The following is a 21,011-nucleotide window of genomic DNA, read 5'->3' as shown; positions in this document are numbered from 1 at the left end:
ACCAACTTGTTCTATGCACTAGAAGAAGCAAGATTCAAAACATTTCTATTTAAGTTGAATGTACTTTTTAACATGGGTGACAGAGCAATTAAAACACTATCTGGCACTATTGGTTGTTGCTTTAAAAAGCCACCTAAATTTTGTAGAAATAACTTAAATTTTTAAAATTATCTTTTCACAGCATCTGTGAATTATATGCCCTGAGACTGTTTAAAACTCTTAAACTCTTACCACTCCTATATTCATTAGCATTTAAGCAGCACTCTATGCTTGTGATGTGAACTAAAGACAAGGAAAAAATCACCTCGTACTTGTCACTAGTAACTGGTAGCACAAAGCAGAGTCTATTACTACACAGTGACAGTCAGGACACGGGGCAGCATTTCTGTACTGCCGACTCCGACTCAGCTACAGCTGCTACTACCAAGTGCTCCGGGGACTGCTCTAGAGGGACTTCTGCTCTAGAGGGACTTCTCTGGCTCTCCACCCTCCTTCGCCCTCCTGGCTGTCTCACTGCCCTGTTCTGTGCTGCTGATTCAAGGGGCTGCTAGAGCTGGTGGAGGTGACAGGTTAGTGGTGATAAAAATCAAAGACAGTAAATGAGAGGAAAAGAAAAAGAAAATGTTAACTTGGAAATTATCCAGGCTTGTAGATAGAGGTGAAAACATCTGTACCAATTATTCTAGAGCAAAGGATCATTTTTAAGGTACCTTTTTAATTCTAGAACATGACATATAATCTCCCACTGCAATTATTTTAGATTTTATGTACTGTATCTTCTGCAGGAGCCTACTCTAGAACCAATTCACTGAGAAACAAATATATAGTATGAATTTCCTAAAAGCTAGATCCACATGACAGGTTTTATATCTGCATGTAAAACTCTTAAGCAGTAGTGACTGAAGAAACATTTAACTGATTTGTAAAAGGAGTGGACTTTTTAGCAGTTTTTGGCAAGAGTGTCCAAATTTATTCTGTTCTAGAGAACGAAAACTCCTTTGTTTACTGCCTCACTCCAGAAAGGGGACATCTCAGTTATATCAAGTATGTGAAAATATGCTGAATATGTTTACATAAATCTTGGTAAGTGGAAGAGTATTTATTGACTATTTGTTATCATTCATGTAATTAAAATAATCACCACCAGCAGTCTCTTCTTAGAATCAATTCTTCCTCTTTTCCGAAAATATGTTAAGGAAGGCAGGGAGAAGAGCAATAGGAGAGGTAGGGAGAACGGAAGCAAAGTCAGGTAGGGGAAGAAAAGAACATGGCTTCCCCAAATCAACCAACAGAAGCACAGCAGGTGGTAAATACCCCTCTGTCATCAGTTCAGTTCAGAACTGTATTGTCATTTAAAAACAGACAGCCAATGTCAAAGAAAATGTGACAAAGGTCATCTCCCGTTGTAAAAAGAAAACATTCATAAATTGGTATACGAAGGAAAACCAAACCCACTGACTACTGTACTAAGCTATCTGTGCTAAAAAATGTCAATCTCAAGATGTGCCAATCTTGAGATAATCAGGAACGTCAAAATTTCCTAGATAATCAAGTCAAGTAAACATCTTTAACATCCTTGCGTTGAATTTGGCACTATTATGTTAAAAAAGATGATCTACTAATCCAGTGACCCCTCAGGTTTGGTCCCACAATGGTACAATGTGATTGACACTCTTCACATAGTAACCAAAGAGATGGTGTTACTAAACCATGATCCAGACGTAATGCAAAAGTCATACTTGGACTGGGTTCTGTTGAGGATGCATTCCTTCCAGACTCGATGGACCATATGATTGTGGAGTTTTGGAGGAATCTTCCCCGATCTCTTTGGACTGTGCATAGTTATCATCCCCCCGTCTTGGGAGCCCAGGTGACTGACCGCACTCTGAGTACCTCCACTCTCCCCTGGAAAAGACAATTTGGGAATGTAAAAATTCTGAAAAGGTCTACTAGTACGCACAGACTGCAAGCTTACTTAACAGAAATGTTTTGAGTTTTGAAACTTATATTCTTCATGTAGCTTTGCCCCTACCCCCTGGCAATAACACTATCTGTAGCTCTGAGCATAATTTGTGTGTACTGGCACTTTGTATGGTTCTTTGTGTTCTCCCTAAAATAGTTCATCACATCAACACTCACATACTCACACAACCCAAGGGCATACCCATACAGAGGCATTCGACTCTACAGATATTGGAGATAACTTACTTGTAAAGGCTCATACATCACAGTATTAAACATGTAAATATGAATAGATTGTTTTAAATTTTTAAATCCACAGTGCAATAAATAACTTTCAAGGCAGAACAAGACAGCAGAGGGAGCTTTCTGCTCATTTAGCTTAAAAGCTGTGTAACAGTTGCACATAGCGCCCTGGGTCGGAGAAAGAACTTAATGGCACAAAGCTTTTAACAAGGTCAAATTTCAAATTTGTGTGTGGAACTGTCTGTCCTTATGCCTGACACTATTTATGAAATATCTTAGTGCTAAAACACTGAAAGAGGTTATCTCGACATTCTGTATCAGAGGATTATTCACTAGTTTCTAATAACTCCACTTAGCTTTTCCAACTATGGTTGGTATGTACTCCCATTTCTTTCTATTAGGTCCACTATGATTACTGGTAATACTGGTTTTTGGTTATATTATGAGTATTTTACTATTTCTATCTCATACAAGACAAATACTGAAGTCAATTTCCAGTATTAAATTCTGATTCAATTACTTTCATCTCTTTGACTTCATAAATACATTGTGGGTTTTATTCTCAATAGAACTATGATACAAAACATCTTGACCAAAATAATCAATTTTAAGCACTCTGGAAATCTCCACCCTCATCGGAAAAACAAACAAACAACCTTATACCACAAATTAATAGTCCTGATATGCTGGAACACAACCACTATATGAGTTGAATGGTTAGGCTTAGCTCTATTTAAAAATAAATAAATAAATAAACAAAAAAAACAAAAACCAGTATCAAAATGCTTACATTCTCAGGAACTGAAGATTGCTTGTTCCCTATAAAAGTATTATTATATTACAAATTAGATAAATTAAAGGAGACAAAAAATTTGGTCTTTCATTGCTTTCATCTTAAAAGTTCCCTGACTTGGTTTGTGGTACAAAATAATTCGTTTCAATTTTACAATGGATTTTCAAATGCTTATTATAAAAGTAGGACAAGTAGTGAAACAAACAGAAGTAAAACATATAGCCCTTTGCTCCCAAACACCTTACAATTTAGCTAAAGAGATCATACGTCCATGGTATCATACAGGATTAATTTATGACCAAAAAGTGAGAGGGGTGAGGAAAATAAGGCATGATCTTTTCGGATTAAAGTTGGGTTAATGCTTTTCAGTAGCTTTTAATGATTTAACTAAAATGTGGATGATACCTCATAGGGAATTAGACCAGACCTATACCCTATGCTGTCAAACATATATTGAATACTGTTTCTCAAAATTATCTCCAAAGACCGCAAGCGGAGGCACCTATCCACATGAGGCATGAATGATTTCACCAAAACCAGTTGGCCCTCCTAGGTCCTCTGATAATCTAGGAGATTCTTGGCCATTTTAGGAGAAAAAGGAACCCATTTTGTCCTGTATCTAGGAAAACATAGCAATGCTCAATGTTAGTCAACTGCAGAATGACAAGGCTGACCAGGATGGTCTCTGATAGAGCATTAAGAGTCCTAAGCTATAATTCATTGTATCATGATGTGAAAATTAAGACAAATTCATTTTACAACAAAGATTCCAGTTGCTTTTATTTAGTTAGTTTGTTTTAGAGACTGAGGAGGCATCAGGGGATTTATTTACCCAGGGCTTAGCACAATGACATACATAGAGTCAGAGAGGAAGTAATTTGAATACCCAGAGTTAGGAAGTCCACACTGAAAACCACAGTAAACAAAACCTGGTGTTTCTGAACTGTGAAATTTAGAGTTCCTAACTGATCAGATGCCAGGACATCATGCATACAGCAGGCTTTCAATTTTAAGCTGAATACAAATATCCCTAAGTACCAGGCAAAACAAAAACAGATAAACAAAAACTGATGACAACTTATGTAGTGCAGTTATTTAAAATCCAAACTTCAATAGGAAATGTCATCAAAATTTGTCAAAATACTGATAATTCTAGTCTCTATATCAATATATCTTCTCTATGATGATTATTAAAAAGCCTGTAAAATATTTTTTCTTTTTCCTTTTTTTTTTTTTTGTTTTCTTTTTTAATAAAAATTGAGCAAATCCTTTCACAGGGGATCTTCCAAATTCTCTGCTCCACCATATTAGAGTTGGATTTCCCTTTTCTTTTACTGTCTTAGCAACTGCATGGCTCCTAAAGACAGAGGCTGCCGGCTGCCCATTTCTATGCCTTCCACAGCGTATCTGAGTAACTCCTTCTAGATAACATAATCGTGTTTTGAGTACTGCTTCAAATTGCTTATGCCACCATTTATATACTGCTTTGCTGTCTGTCTACAGAGCGCTGTCAAGTACTTTACCTAGTATGTGTAACAGCTCTGTCAAGTACATAGTATTTAACAGAGAAGGAATGGAGGCTCAGGCCAAGCTTGAGAATTTCATAAGGCCAACTCACCTAGTAAAAGCTATATAGCCAGATTTTTAAATTAGGTGCACTCAATCACAATGTCTATACTTGCCCCCAATATATTGCTTAACCATGAACATTTATTGAATACCCTCCACATGCCAAGCACCATGCTAGAAACTCTGAAATACTGTCTTATCTAATCTCATGAAAATAGCCACGTAGTGTGTATCATGCTGGATAGTCTGTTTTCAGTTCGGCAGCCAAGACCTTATCTACTCTGATGCTTTTGCTAACATGGTCCACATTGAAAAGCCTATATATAATCTCACTTCAGCTCAAGTCTGATGAATATCCTTTCCTTAGTGACTAGATTTCCAATTAAAACAAAGTCAACTACAACAACCAAAAAGTTAATACAGAATATATACTACTCTAAAGATGGCAAAATGTTCCCAATTTAAACACTTTCTGAATTTTTTCATGAAGGAAAATTTTTAAAGTTTCATATATAACTAATACTTATCAGTAATGTAGACAGATTACTGACAGAACAAGGCGTTTTACTGAGAGCTTCTGAATGCTAGAGTACCTTTATAATGTAACGAGAAAAGAATTATCCCAGACTTGTCCCTGGCTGGCAAGAGCCAACTGGGCAAATGCTTCAGCCATTTTCTGATCTAGTGTTCTCCATTTGTTTAAGAAAAAAAAAAAAAGAGCAGCCTACACCTTGTCCCCTGATTGTGTATGTCTGTGCGTGTGCATGTGCATACATGTGTGTAAAGGGACAGATGTATGTACAGAACTTAAGAGAAACAACTACACTGCCTAACTGGAATAAACAGATGAACAGGGCACAATTAAAATTCTGAAGCACATTGATTCTGTTTGTTGAAAATTTTCCTCCTCTGCTTTGCAAAATTCCCACGTCACTCTACCTCCACCTCTTGCATAAGGCATTTCTCAATGTGAGTTTACTCATCTGTTCCATGGCAAGGGAGCTACATGGTTTTCTGTGATCTCCTCTACCTGGAGGAGTACATTTCTGGATTGTACTCACCTATGACAGCCTGTTCTGGAGAGGTGGGAGGGGTAAGAGGCATCCCACAGTTACTTGGGTCCTTCACACTACCAAGGCCCTGCTGCCCCACTGTAATATGGCCTCCAGCACCAGCAACACTCTGAGGAACTGGGATGTCATTCTGAGAGATCAAAACAAATGCCGAAGGATAAACCATCCGAACACCACCTGTAAGGAAAAAGAACAAGGAGTGAACCAAGCCTGAGAAAAGGGTCACACCAGGCTGCCAACTTTATCATTCTAGTGGTCAGAGTCAAAGCTCAATGATGAAAATGAGGTGCTCGTTAGGTACTGCCAAAAGTGATGTGCTCCATTCCTTCCTAAGTTAATAGCTGTTTAAACATGTGCTCCAACATTATGATAATAGCATTTGGAATACAGGGACCCCTGGCGCTTCAGGCAAGATAACTACTCGGCATATACCACTGTACCAAGAGAATTAAAAAAAAGATGGGAAAATTATGGAGATTATTTTTGATGAATCTCAGTGATTATCTTTTTAAATTAAGAAGGATGAAGAAGATCGAATAAAGTTCTTCAGGCAAAATATTTTCTCTTACCAACAATTACTTCGACTGCCACAGGGAAATCATCATTATATCCCAACTCCTCGTCTTCTTTCAATTCTTCTTTCTTTTTCAGCACCATTGGGTAGAAATACTGCCATTCCTCGATCAACTTACGGGTGGCTGGGTCAGACATCTTGTATGCTTGGCCTGTGAGCGTGCCATTTAAGCCATAAGGACTCACCAGTACTAAGGCAGGGAGGAGAACCGTATGTTACAGATCAGAGTAATAACTCCTACTTCAGTGTAATGCTACATACATGGTCATTTAGGCTAAAGCCCAGCCTCACTTACTAGATATCGCCCTTTATTTCTTGACTCCTTTTAAAGTCTTATTTTTTAAAGTTCCTCATTTTAGTACCTCTTACCTATACGCCTCTCAACACATGTCAATTTTTTAAGGAAATCAAATGGGGGAGGTAAAAAAAAAATTACCAGACAGCTGTAGCAACACACAATATATAAACTATTTACAAAAGCATCTACACACCTGTTGGATAAGAATTTATACAATGCAAACACTGAATCTTTTATAACAAAAGAAAACCATTTAATACATATACCCCAAAACCTGCCTAGGACTGGAACACTTGAACAGGGTTTCTGAAACTTCCTAAATATCTGCTGTCATTTAAAAAATAACATATAAATAAAACTTGTAATAGCAAAGGTCTTGATGTACCAAGTGTGAAACATGTAATTTCAATTACAACTGTTTTAAAGGTCTGTTAACGAAACAACTCTAAATAAAACTTTATTATACTCCAAGTAAAGGTCTCAAAGTCCCTCTATCTTTCTCTTTCAATGTTTGACCTGATGTTATTTTCACTGAGCTAGCCACAAAAATGTAGTTAACATGATGCTGCATATAACCCAGCCACTTTGTAACCTTGGGGTGAGGTTTACCTTCCAAACAATACTTTTCTGGAAATAAACTTTTTCTTAATCCTAATTTCTAAAAAATTTCAGCATAATCATTAAATGAGATGTTCTTTCTTTGGATGGCTTTATTTTTTTTTAACAGCTGGATGATACATTACATCATTCAAGACAGTGATAGCTGTAGACATCACATATTTCTTGGTACCTTTCTGCTGTTCCTCACTGATCCAAATAGGATAAAAATAGTGATTCCAACCAACATATTTAATCAAGGGCAATTTTTCTGTATTAATACTTCTAGGAAATTCCCACATCAATATGGTTAATTATGTTCACTATAATTATTTATAGGCCAACACCTGCCCTAAGAATGTCCCTCTGCCACACCAATCATAAGAAATAAGCAGGATAACATCCCACAAAAGTCTTCTATGATTCGAGGCATTAGCAACAAACCAGTAAGACCTAAAATAAGTGGTTTATGGAAACCTGATATTGCTAATATTATCTTTCCCAACTTAGGTTAGTTACCTCTCCTCGTGACTAGGAATTCCTTCTGCTCTTATCATAAATAAATGCTTTTATTTTCAGTGATAAAGTCTAGAATGAAGTTAGATGGTCCTCAGAACCTTCACAGTTAACAAAACACAGTATTAAATAATTCTGGTAATCCATAATATGCAAATACTGTACAACTCTTAAGTGTACAGTTTGGGAACTGGGTTTTGAATTTTATAGTTCACACAGCAAATACCAAAAACTACAGAATAATAAAGTACATAGTTTAAAATGTATTACAAAGAGAGGCGGTAAAAAAAAAAAAAATAGGTAACAATTAGGAGAGAGTTAAATGAGGATTCAATGTCCTTTTCTACCTTAAAAAAAAAAAGGCTCAAGTATCTTTTAGGGCAAGGAACAGATGTTTTCATCAAATTAAATCAGAATCATTTGTAGGAAACCAAAAAGCAATCATAAGTAATACGCAGGCTAAACATTCATGACAGGCTATTATGTCAATAAAAATATATTAGTCAAATCTGTTAAAATATCAGTGTTTTTTTAAAATTACATTGTGATGTACTAGGACCACTTCAACCAGGCATCTCTAGTAATAAATTAGATTGAACCAGAAGCGATTTTTCCAGATGGTTCAATCTAATATTTTTACATTTAAACATTATAACATTTAAAAAGTTATTCATAGAAACTCTGAATTCCAAAAACAAAACTAAGGATTTAGAATTCATCATTAGAAAAAGGGGACATGGAGTTATTTTGGTAAAATCTAGGTGATTAGCTGAGAATTAATGAAAATATACACATTAAGTTAAATTACAACCAAATACCTACAATGTAGTCTCTAATTAAAAGAAACAATAAAGATATTAATATCACTGAAGAAACTAAACAACTCTAGAAGTAGGATTCTGGTTGAAATTTCAAAAACAGTAATTTTCTGTAAGTCATTATGTGCTTGAAACCATGGAACAAACAAAACAATGAAAACCTTTAATTTTTAAGAGATGTCAATTACTCATAGTATTCTATTTTTCAAATACTTACTGATCTTCTTTTGTTCTGAAGGCAATTCTCTACATTTTATTCCTTAGTACAACTTCACCTAAGACCATGTTGTAAATGTGATAAGCTCTAAGCTTTCAGCAAAATACTAGCAAGCTTTCATTATGAAATGGTAGTCTTTCCTTTCTTCTTCAGAAATTGACCATTATGCTCAGCTTTAAAATGTCCATTTAAGATAATATCTCATTCTGCAAACCTTACTGGGCAAGGTGGCTATCCACTTGGCGGAGGAGAGGTAGACGGCAGGACATTGCCATTTACTTACCTTGAAATGGTGCAGGTGAAGACTGAGCCATGTGTATATGCTCTTCATTGATCAAATAAATTGGCTGGTGTTGGGCAATCTCCACACTTGTGCATACATTACTTTCCCCATGAAGAAAGAATGTGAATGCACAGGACAAATGCTCACTAAAAAAGAAACAATGAGAAACTCAACTCTACATTTTGGTAGGAAATGAGTGCTAGGCACAGGAATTATATATGGGATACAGCTTTACTTTATCAATCACCCAGCAAAGCTTGCCTCTGATGGTATTAATAGCATAAACTTCCAACTGATTTGATCAAATAATATAACAATAACTTGCTGACAAACTAAATTAAAGATACTAGATAGTTATGCCGCACTGTGAAATTTAGAAAGCTATTGTGCAGATTGCCTCCGGTTTCATTTGCATAAAGTCTCCTATGCTGACTATAAACACTCCTAGGACAAAAAAAGAATCATAACATTTTTCTACCTTCTCATGCACTAGTATCTGAAATGGCGTTTAATGGATTTGGGGGACAAAGATTAAATAGTTTTGCTTATGTTTGGTATGACATAACAGTAACATCAAATTTATAAGCTTACAACACTAAACATGGTTAAAATTGTTCATCTAAAAATAGCAATTAAGGACACAGTTGTATATAAGTTCCCAATATACAACTGCTAAGGTAATACAAGTCTCTAAATGGGCTGTTAATATTAAATTTTTACAATTTACTTCTGATCACAAAATTTTATTAAAGCATTCCACTTCTCCATTTTCCACACAGTTAACTAAAATTGGTAAAAATGATGTGTCTTGGAGAAAAATAATTTCAAAATTACTACAGAAGCACATTCTTTCAAAGTTGTTAACTTTGGCCCTACGCCAGTGATAATATCTCCATTTCTCAAGACAGCTCATAAAAAATACTTGCCTGATGAACCAAAATCACTGTAGGCCAGGCAACTACCATTTAAAAAAATCATCTCTAAGACATGCTTCTTCTCAAAATTTCTCTAAAATATTATAAATTGCACTTTGAGTACTACTAAAAACATTAAATTTTGCTTAGATATAAAATTATAATGGTTTAAGGAAAAAGTGAACTAAAAATGATAAAACTTTCACTCTATCACACAGGGAAGCATCTATATTCTTCCTTGACAAATATGTTGAGATAATCTGAGAAAATGTTGTGTTTTACTAGAATATGAGGTTTCAATGATAGAAATACCTATCTTGATACTTAGCACAACAGAGTAAACAAGATAGTAACTAAAATTTTTTAAGAATTTTGAAAAATTTAAACATCCCCTTGACACCATACTTCTAAGTTTTAAGTTCACAGGGTGGAAATGACACCTACAATTTAAATGTATACAGGTATAAGACAGTATCAACTATAAAAATGCATGGTCCTTTATTTATTAGAAACGTATCAACCTCAACACACAACATAGGGATGATAAGCGAACCAAAGTTCTCACATAAGAGAACCAAAATATAGATTTGCTGATTACATATTGGTTAATTTTCCATCTATGAACTTCAGTGGAGGGTTTGAGCTGACTTACCCCTATCATGTCTATTGTCCTGTGTAGTCAATAGCATATTTATAAGAAAACTGGTTAGAGTTACAGGTATTGAGTGTAACACAGAGTATCTATTCCACTGATTCCCAACTGTGCATGAGAAGAAACGCAACCAACATTTATCTATCAATTAGTAAATGCAAGGAAGGTGTAAGGGGCCTAAAGTGATAAATAAAACATCATCCTTGCCCTCAAGGAGCATATGTATAAGCTAACAAAAGACTGATATGAATGCATATCAATAAAATAAAGCCAGACACTAATACAGAAATAGAAATAAAAACAAAATACCATAGGAAGGCTAAGATGTACTGATTTTTTCAAATTGGAAGATCCAAGTGCTTCAGGAAAACAGAAACAAATGAAAATAGGATTTCAGTAGTAGAGAGAAAGGAAAAAGTAAGAGAGAGGGCATGAGGCTAGGGCAGATGTTGTTAAGAACAGCATGTAGTTTGGAAATTCCAAAAGGGGGAAAGATGTGACATGATGGGTCCAAAAGAGTTTCAAAAAGAAGTCAGAGGTCACACCCTGAGACAAGTGCTAAGTTACTTCACCTTTCTGATCATAGTTTCCTCATATGTAAAATCAACTGTGAGCACAAATTGCTGGGCCCTCATACTTTCTGATTCAGGAGGCCCAGCATGGGCCCCAAGAATCTGCATTTGTTACTGCTGCTGTTACTCCCAGCCCAAGGACCATACTTTGGGAACCACTAAACTTGATGGTATTTATATTCCTTTCCAGCTATACAATTCTGTTTTTTTCTAAGATTATGTGACACAGGAGGGCAGGGATGACAATGACTTTAGAAAGTACAATTCCCCTTTGACCTAGCAACACCACTGCTAAGACTTTGTCCCATAGATAAAACTATTATACAGTTATTGACTACAGCATTGTTTGTAATAGTTAAATACCGAAAACAGCAAAAATGTCCATCAGTAAAGAACTGGCTAACTAAACTATGTTTTATGATTCATCCCTATAAAGTAATACTGTGCAACCACTTAAAAGAAAATGATCACACTGACATGCAGAAACCTCCAACATAAAGTCATAAATTTGAGGAAAAAAAACAAGGTACAAAACCAGTGTGAATAATATACTCCCACTTGTATAAAATGGGAAGGGGGAGAAATATATGCACACACAATTTGCTTACACTGGCATAAAATTTCTCTGGAAGGATACACTTTAAAAACCTAATAATCCTATTTGCCTTTGGGGAATGACACGGCATGACTGGGGGAGAAAGAGAATTCACAATTCATATCCTTTTATGCTTTTGAATGTGCGGCCGTATGTCACACAGAGAGTAATGGAGGCAAGATCTGAAGGAAGCCCCTGACTCCAATCCTTGTGCAGTGTGCTTGTTGGCCCAACTACAGGCGTGCACTAGAAGAATCCATGGTGTTTCATCTTGTCATACTTGGCTCTTAGTTGAAGCCTGCTGAGATCATCTTTGATTCTGATTCTGTTATCCAACGTACTGGCTATTTGATCAGCAAGCCATCAATATCTTTATCTATGTCATCGCCAAAAATGGTGAAAAAGACTGCACTGAGAATAGAATCCTATGTCATCTTATCAGATAGCTCCCAAATTACAAATTCACTAGGGTGCTGCCACCCATTCACTATTTCCTGTCTACAAAGGAAAATCTGAAAGATTATGTCAAATCCCTTGATAAAATGCAGATACATAACAAGTGTCATATTTCTCTGATCTAGACACCTGCCTAAAAGTAAAATTCAGGTAGTCTGATACAAAACCCTCCTCATTTTACAGATAAGGAAACAGGGCTAAAAAGTCTGGCTTGCCAATGAGGCACAAATGGAATTTGACTTGAAATTTAATGTTCTTTGTTCTAACTAGGTTATCTATAAATGGGGGGTATTAACTTATATCCCTACCAACCTTTACATTGGTAAAAGGAGTCAGATAATGTGAATGAACACTGAAAACAAGGGACTCTACAAAACAATTACAGATACATTATGTTAGTGTTATTATTAAGAGTTAGGAGATAAAACTTATTACAAGCTCCATACCTGTACTTGCTTCTTCGCACCCATCACCTACTTTTACCCTAACCATTACTCACTCAATTTCATCTTTTTCATACACTCTCATCACGTGAAAACTGAAAAGGGCTGATCAAGCTCAACGCCTTTCTAATTCACGGAGAAGACTGTGCCCAAAGTCACACTAGTTTAGAGCACAGGTGGATGAGTTCATTCCCTACTTCTTAACATGGTGTTCACAGTACATTCATGACATTCTACCTTCAATCAATGCTACACTCACCCCCGCAGAATATATTCACTCATCAGTGTGATCGCATATTACACCCACCCCTGCATCATTTATACTAACCCCCTAATGCTGTGGACCACAAGGTACTAACACATGAACACAGAACCAGCAACACTGCTAACTTCAGTCAAACTAAACTTGGAGCCTCACCCTGTTCTCTTAGGGCACACCTCTTGACAAGTATTCCACCACCTTCTCAACTCCATTTATTCTCCACTCTTTATTCAGTAAAATCAGGTCTGATTCAGGCAATTCTTTAACCTCTTTTATACCTTAAATACGTCTGCAGTCACACTTCTCTCACCCTCTCCCAGAGTCCTGGAGGACTACATATTTCCTTTTCTAGGTAAAGGTACCCCCATACTCAAATTCTTTCCCATTCACGAACAGTCTATTTCTTCTTCTTTACTTGCTCCAGGTTCCTCAGCCATTAGAGACCTTCTCTGGACCATGTTACTCTTTTAGGGGTACTGCCTTATTTTACCCCGCCTGTTCACTAATATCAAATAATCAACATGTAAGGAAAATCGTTAGTGTAATAATAGTATTTATAGTCACACCAATAAATATCTATGAAAAAACAACTTTTGTGCTATAAAAGAAATCAGGTACTAGGAAAATAAGGGGGATGCTATTTTAGAAAGGGATGGGTCAGAGAAGAGCTTCTCTTAAGAAAAGGGGGAGCGCTTAAACTGAGGCTTGCTTTTTAAAACAGAGGGCCATGGTAAAGACCATTCCAAGAAGAGACAACTACATGTGCAAACGAACTGAGTTAGAGAGCATTTGGCATTTTAAAAGAAACTTTATAAAGAGGCATTGTGGGGGCGCCTGGGTGGCTCAGTTGTTAAGCGTCTGCCTTCGGCTCAGGTCATGATCCCAGGGTCCTGGGATCGAGTCCCGCATCGGGCTCCCTGCTCGGCGGGAAGCCTGCTTCTCCCTCTCCCACTCCCCCTGCTTGTGTTCCCTCTCTCGCTCTCTCTCTCTGTCAAATAAATAAATAAAATCTTAAAAAATATATATGTATATATATAAAGAAGCATTATGGCTGCATCACTGGGAAAATGAAAAAGACTAGTATAAGATGAATTTGGAAAGATCGGTTTATTTGTTCATTCTCTGCCTATCAAAAAGATAGATACGTCAAAGTAGCTGAAACAAGTAAATCCACCTATATATGTTTACAAAAGGCATACAAAATAAAACCACCCCAAAAGAATGAAAATGAAAGGGAGAAAATGATATGCCAGGTGAATCCAAATTAAAATAAAGCTAGTAGAGAAATAACAATAAACAAAACAATAAAATATTTTTAAAACTTAGGTTCATCATTATATTATAATAAACAGAGGAATTCAACAAGAAATTTAAACAATCTTGAATGTGTATGTACACAGCCATATGGTATGCCATAGAACTTAAAAATATGAAAAGAAAAAAAATTGGTAGAACAAGAAGAAACTGACAAATCTGCAATTAATAGATATCAACATATTCTTCTCAGTATTTAATAAAATAAGCAAATTATTAAGAAAACAAAACTAACAAAAAAAACAGCAATAACAAAAATATGTAAAATTGAGTATATATGCTGGCTTTCCAGAAATACAATCTATTCTCTTTCCAAGAACACATGTAAGAAGTACAGAAATGGACTAGGTACTAGTAGGACACAAATAAGTCCTAAATTTCAAAGATCTGATACCACACAGACTATATACCTTCTCTAATCACAGTGCAATTTAGTTAGAAATCAACAGTTTAAAAGAAGAAAAAGGTTAAAATAAAATCCCTTTGTCTGGAAACTTAAACATGTACTCTCTAAATAAATCAGAGGTTACAAAGGAAATCACAATGGAAATCACAAAATATTTAAAACTGAATGACAATGAAAATAATACATGTCAAAATCTGCAAGAAACAGTGCTTACAGAGTAATTTATATCCTCATATGCCTATAAGAAAATCTTAAAATGAGATAAGCATTCAAATCAAGAAGTTGGGGAGCGGGGCGGGGGGGGCAAAAAACTCGATGAAAACAGAAAGATGAAAATAATGACAAAAACACATTAATAAAATAGGGGGAAAAAAGAAGAAGAGCAATAGAAAGGATTAACAAAATCCAAACTTGTTCTCTGAGCAAAGTAAAGTGAGGACAAACCACTGGGGTGACTGATTTGGGGAAGGCAAGTAGGGAACATGCCTGTGCAAGGGGGGAGTGGCACAAATGAACAATTCTGGGAACCCAAAAGAGGAAGTAACCACAGATAAAGTAGGAATGTTTTAATGATGAAAATACTTTTACGTAACTTTAGGCCAATAAATCTCAAACACATGAAATGGATAATTTTCTATGAAAATAGAAGATTTAGAAAATATTTTGAAAAGAATAACTAAGAAATACGCCCACCCAATTCAACATCAGCTTAGAAGGTTTTATAAAACTTTCAAGGAACAATCAGTCTCTCTATTCAAACTGTTTTAACAAATGATAAATAGGAGAAATCCTCCCAAATCTTTCCTTTAGACCTGCACAGCTTTGACAGTAAAACCTGATATAATTAGTTACAAAAAGAGAAAGTCACATCTAACAATTTCACTCACAAAGACACAAAACTACTAAATTAAATAATAACAAATTGAATTAAGAAGTGATCCTGAGGGGGCGCCTGGGTGACTCAGTTGGTTAAGCGACTGCCTTCGGCTCAGGTCATGATCCTGGAGTCCCAGGATCGAGTCCCACATCGGGCTCCCTGCTCGGCAGGGAGTCTGCTTCTCCCTCTGCTCTCTTCCCTCTCGTGCTCTCTGTCTCTCATTCTCTCTCTCTCAAATAAATAAATAAATAAATAAATAAATAAAAAAGAAGTGATCCTGAGATCTACAATACAACCAAGTGGGGTTTATGTTGAAATAAAATAATGGATTAACATCAGCAAGTCTATTAATGTAATACAGTACATTAACAGATGAAGGAGAAAAATCAAAGAATCCATCTCAACACACAGAGAAAAAAAAGCATATATTAAAACTCAAAAAAAATCCAAGAATCATTATTTAAAAAAATAAACTCTTAGCAAACTGGGAGCTGAAAGGAACTATCTAACTTAAACAGATAAGGCAATTACCTTGCTTAATGTTAAAACTTTAGAAGGATACTCTATTAAAAACCCAAGACAAGGATATCTCCTCTTAATACACAACACTGTCCTAGATGTCCAAGTCAGCGTAATGAGAGAAAGAGGTAAAAAATCGAAAAGGAAGAGGTAATACTATCTTTATTTGCAGATGACATAATTCTCTCAGATTTTTTCAATGTAAACAGATAGACTAATAGAAGTAACAACAGAGTTCTTAAGGTTGGTAGACACAAAATCAGCAATAGCTGTGTTCCCACATGCCATTTACAAAATATAATGGAAAAAAAAAATACCCCATTAGCAACAGCAATGAAAACCAAAAGGTACTAGGAAAATAAATTAATAAAAGATAGGCTTCTATGGAGAAATTTACAGAACATTCGATTTGAAAAATATAGAAGATATAAACTCTTTTAAAAGACAGATCAAATTCCTAGATATCATTATCAGTATCATAAAGATTACAATTCTCCCCAAGTTGATGTATAAATTCAATGCAATTCCAACCAATATCCCGTAAGTTTCGGACAAGGTGATTCTAAAATTTATATAGAAGAATAAAGGGTCAAGAATAGCCAATACAGGGGCGCCTGGGTGGCTCAGATGGTTAAGCGTCTGCCTTCGGCTCAGGTCATGATCTCAGGGTCCTGGGATCGAGTCCCACATCAGGCTCCCTGCTCCTTGGGAGCCTGCTTCTCCCTCTGCCTCTCTCTCTCTCTCTCTCTCTCTGTCTGTCATGAATAAATAAATAAAATCTTTAAAAAAAAAAAAAAAGAATAGCCAATACAATTTTGAAAACAAACAAAGCAACAGACTTAACTTACCAGTATCAAGATTTATTACTAAACCACAGTAATAACGACAGGGTAGTAATGACTCAAGAACAAAAGACCAATGAAATGGAAGAGGGAACACAGAACCCATCCTCCAATGGCTCCCTGTCTCACAAAGTGTAAAGCCAAGAACGCAATAAATTTCAACACCCAGCCCCAGTTACCTTTCTTACCAAATTGCCTATTGCTCTCTTTCACTCTCTATCTCCATTCCAGCCTTCCTGCTGTTCCTCAAACAAGCCAATCACAATTCCTCCTCTGGCCCATTGAACATTACTGCTCCCCTGCCTGGAACTCTCTTCCTCTCTTCCTCCCAGCTATCCATAGGGCTCTCTCCCTCACTTCCTACAAGTTTTGCTTAAATACCATCTCCCAGTGCAAGCTGGTGCAGCCACTCTGGAAAACAGTATGGAGGTTCCTCAAAAAGTTGAAAATAGAGCTACCCTACGGCCCAGCAATCGCACTACTGGGTATTTACCCCAAAGATACAAATGTAGTGATCCGAAGGGACACGTGCACCCCAATGTTTATAGCAGCAATGTCCACAATAGCCAAACTATGGGAAGAGCCAAGATGTCCATCAAAAGATGAATGGATAAAGAAGATGTGGTATATATATACAATGGAATATTATGCAGCCATAAAAAAATGAAATCTTGCCATTTGCAACGACGTGGAGAAACTAGAGGGTATTATGCTAAGAGAAATAAGTCAATCACAGAAAGACAAGTATCATATGATCTCACTGATATGAGGAATTTGAGAAACAAGACAGAGGATCATAGGGGAAGGGAGGGAAAAATGAAACAAGGCAAAACCAGAGAGGGAGACAAACCATAAGAGACTCTTAATCTCAGGAAACAAAGTGAGGGTTGCTGGAGTGGAGGGGGGTGGGAGGGATGGGGTGGCTGGGTGATGGGCATTGGGGAGGGTATGTACTATGGTGAGCGCTGTGAATTGTGTAAGACTGATGAATCACAGACCTGTACCCCTGAAACAAATAGTACATCATATGTTAATAATAAATAAATAAACAAGTACCATCTCCCAGCAAGGCTTATCCTCACCATAGAATTTAAAGGTACAATCACCATGACTCTCTTCCCCCATTCCCCTACACACTCACCACTTTGTAGTATTATCTCTGATACACCGATCACAGTGCTCAGAGGTGCTATGGAGCTAAAAACAGTCTTGTAAACTAACTGTAAGGCTCCCTCTACATTATATTCTCTCTATAGACATCGGGAAGGAAATGAGATATAGGGGCAGACAGGGATGGAAGGAGGAAGGAAGACAGGAAAAAAGTAAAAGAAGAGGGATGGGAAGAAATGGGAAAGAGAGGGAGACAGAAAGGAGAAGGAGAAAAGAAGGGGGGCGAAGGGAAAAGCGGGGGGGGCAGAGAAGGCCATGGGACAGGAGGAGTTGTTTCTGGAGACTACATGGCAGTGTGTGTGTTTATTATGTAACTTCGTCTTAGAGGTTTGACTGAGTTTTCTTTTTAAAAATCACATTCGAGATTATAATTACACCACTGGAAAATGTTCATATTATAGATTTCATAGGGGTTTGCTCTATAGCGTTAGCATTTACCACTAGTTTTATTTAAAAAATCAACAGGTGAGAACTTTGAATAAAAATAAAATAAATGCTAATTATTTTATGACTAATAAACTGGGTTTATATTGTATCTGTGCAAATTATTCACAAGAATGTCATTTTAAGTGCCCCAGATAATACTATTGATGAGATAAACCTACAGAGCAACTTATTAAACTATTTTCAAAATAAGAAATTCTTACTTCAAATATATAACATGATTTATAGAAGCTAATTCAAGCTTAAAATCCTTTTAAGCTTCCTCTCCCCCTCCTTTCTTCTCTCCCCTTCCCTCTTTGTTCCTCTTTTCTCCCTTTCTCCCTCCCTCCCTTTCTCACTTCCCTCCATCCCTCCCCATGCTTCTAATTTTCTTTCTCTCTCTCCCTCTCTTTTCTCCCTCCCTCCCTCTCCATCTCCCCCGAGGGTTCTATTGATTTTCACCTATGCTACAAGTAGATCTCCAAATATTTCACCAGATGTTTTTAACTCTTTATTCTAAGCTTCAAAGACCTATTTTTTTCAGAATTAAACTAAGAGAAAAACCACCAAAATACCTTGTTTTCAAAGTAACCCCTGGGTAAAGGTGGCAATGTCAGTCTGTGAGCAGTCAACGCAACGGACACCGACCTTACCTTGGAGCTTCCCTAGATATCAGTTTTAGGCAACATAATTATATTCCCCTAAACTAGGAATCATGAGGATATGTTTCATCCATCCCTATATATATATATATATCCATATATCCATATATAATCCATGTACATGGAAACTATGTTGGAGAAATCTCTTCTACTGCTTAAGTGTTGAATAGCTAAACATAACATACAGAGATTCCCTCCTAACCAACCAGTCTGCTTCAAGACTGGATGCTTCTTACTGCCTATGTTATGCTGCTTCATATGTCGATGTTTTTGTTCATGCTTTTTTTCTTTTATCTAGAATAAACTTCCCCTATTGTTCATCTAACTCCTACTCATCTTTTCCAAGAAATCATCTCTAAATTCCCAGAACAGGCTAAATGCCCCCATATGCCTTTGTGTATATCTCAGTCAAAGCACTTTCATATTCATACCTTTTATATCTAGTCCATTTGACTCAATTTTGTGAGAGCAGAAATCACATTTTATCTATCATTTTGGACCCCAGGACTTAGCATGTAATGTGCTATGGGCAGATGCCACATTAATGCTTCACTGAGTTTGTGATACTTTACTTTCCTCTAAAATTTTCTGGCACTTTACTAGGAGACTCAAGAAATAAGCCTGAAATTCTCAGTCATGAGACAGGGAAGACAGGACTGTAAAGCTGTGATACTCCAGCCTGAAATACATTAGGTGATACCTACCGATAGCCTTGAGAATTTCTGATGATCTTTCTAACCATTCTACAGGGGGTGAAGGGGGGCAGGCTGCTCTGGGCATATCACTAACAGCTGAGGAGTATAATATAGTGTGACCCTCTTTGGAACCCAAGGCAGTTTATATTCTCTGGGCTAGAAAAGAGACTAGACATACAGGTCAATAGGATATTCTCTTCCGTAAATGCCATTGAAGAATTCTGTTCCTTTACTCTATTATCCATCCTAAGTAGTATGGCCAAATCAATCCTCCTAAAACACATTTGTAATAAAAATCAATACTACTCAATCCCGTGTCACAGTCCCCCACTGCCCAGAGGAAAAATCTAAACCCCTCTGGCATCTGTCCAGACTTTCCTTATTCTGTTGCAACCCATTTTTTCTTTTTAAGTAGTATTTAAAACCCTGTTTCTATGTACAGGCTCTCAATGACAGCCAGTTTGGAACGGTTAATGCTTTGTGCATATTCCACATACATTCCTTTAACTCCAAGTAATTTCCCACACCTTCATTCTCCTTAAATCCCATCTTTTAAAGTCCAACATCACTTCTACTTTCTCTATAGAGCTTTCCTATATTAGCTCTTTCTATAGAGACCTCTTTCTTCCCTGCTACCAAGAGTACTTACCTCGTTTGTTACCCATGCTATCAGAAAAACTCATTTAGGGCGCCTGGGTGGCTCAGTTGGTTAAGCAACTGCCTTCGGCTCAGGTCATGATCCTGGAGTCCCGGGATCGAGTCCCGCATCGGGCTCCCTGCTCGGGGAGGAGCCTGCTTCTCCCTCTAACCCTCCCCGCTCTCATGTACTCTCTCTCTCTCTCATTCTCACTCTCTCAAATAAATAAATAAATCTTAAAAAAAAAAAAAGAAAAAAGAAAAACTCATTTAATCAACAAACATTTACTAAGCACATCTATCCATCTTGTGTAAGACACTCTGCTAGCTTTAAGGATATGGAAATAAACAAGACCAGAATCAGCTCTTAGGTATATTACAGTTTCCTGAGCAAAGTACCTAAAAACTTTAGAAGGGACAAAAATACTAATATAAAACTATTGTACTGGCCTGCATAGCAAGATCCCAAAGACGTTTAAAGGTATAGCAATATGAAGATGGAGAAATTCTGGTAGGATACATCAATCAAAATTATATACTTTAATATTAAATCTTCTTTAAAAATCTCATCATATAATTATATCTTATATGGCTTTGGACCCTATGCAATCTTTTCTTTTAAAGATTTTT

General features: G+C 36.6%; 1 protein-coding gene across 4 annotated transcripts in view; it reads right to left on the bottom strand.

Moving 5' to 3' along the window:
- Nucleotides 1-21,011, bottom strand: part of MED13L (mediator complex subunit 13L) — a 302,766-nt gene that overhangs the window by 57,821 nt on the left and 223,934 nt on the right. For all 4 annotated transcript variants that reach the window (XM_081802120.1, XM_081802121.1, XM_081802122.1 and 1 more), the window contains 4 exons: nt 8,944-9,089; nt 6,210-6,404; nt 5,629-5,817; nt 1,740-1,905 (listed from right to left, as the gene is read on the bottom strand). In XM_081802120.1, the coding sequence (XP_081658246.1) occupies nt 1,740-1,905; nt 5,629-5,817; nt 6,210-6,404; nt 8,944-9,089 (696 nt within the window). The remainder of the gene's footprint in view (nt 1-1,739; nt 1,906-5,628; nt 5,818-6,209; nt 6,405-8,943; nt 9,090-21,011) is intronic.

The sequence above is a fragment of the Leptonychotes weddellii genome, chromosome 13 (genome assembly GCF_054177405.1).
Source record: "Leptonychotes weddellii isolate Sample4059 chromosome 13, ASM5417740v2, whole genome shotgun sequence".
Classification (NCBI taxonomy): Eukaryota; Metazoa; Chordata; class Mammalia; order Carnivora; family Phocidae; genus Leptonychotes; species Leptonychotes weddellii.
Note: the sequence above shows the minus strand (reverse complement) of the source record. Positions and strands in the feature narration are given on the sequence as shown.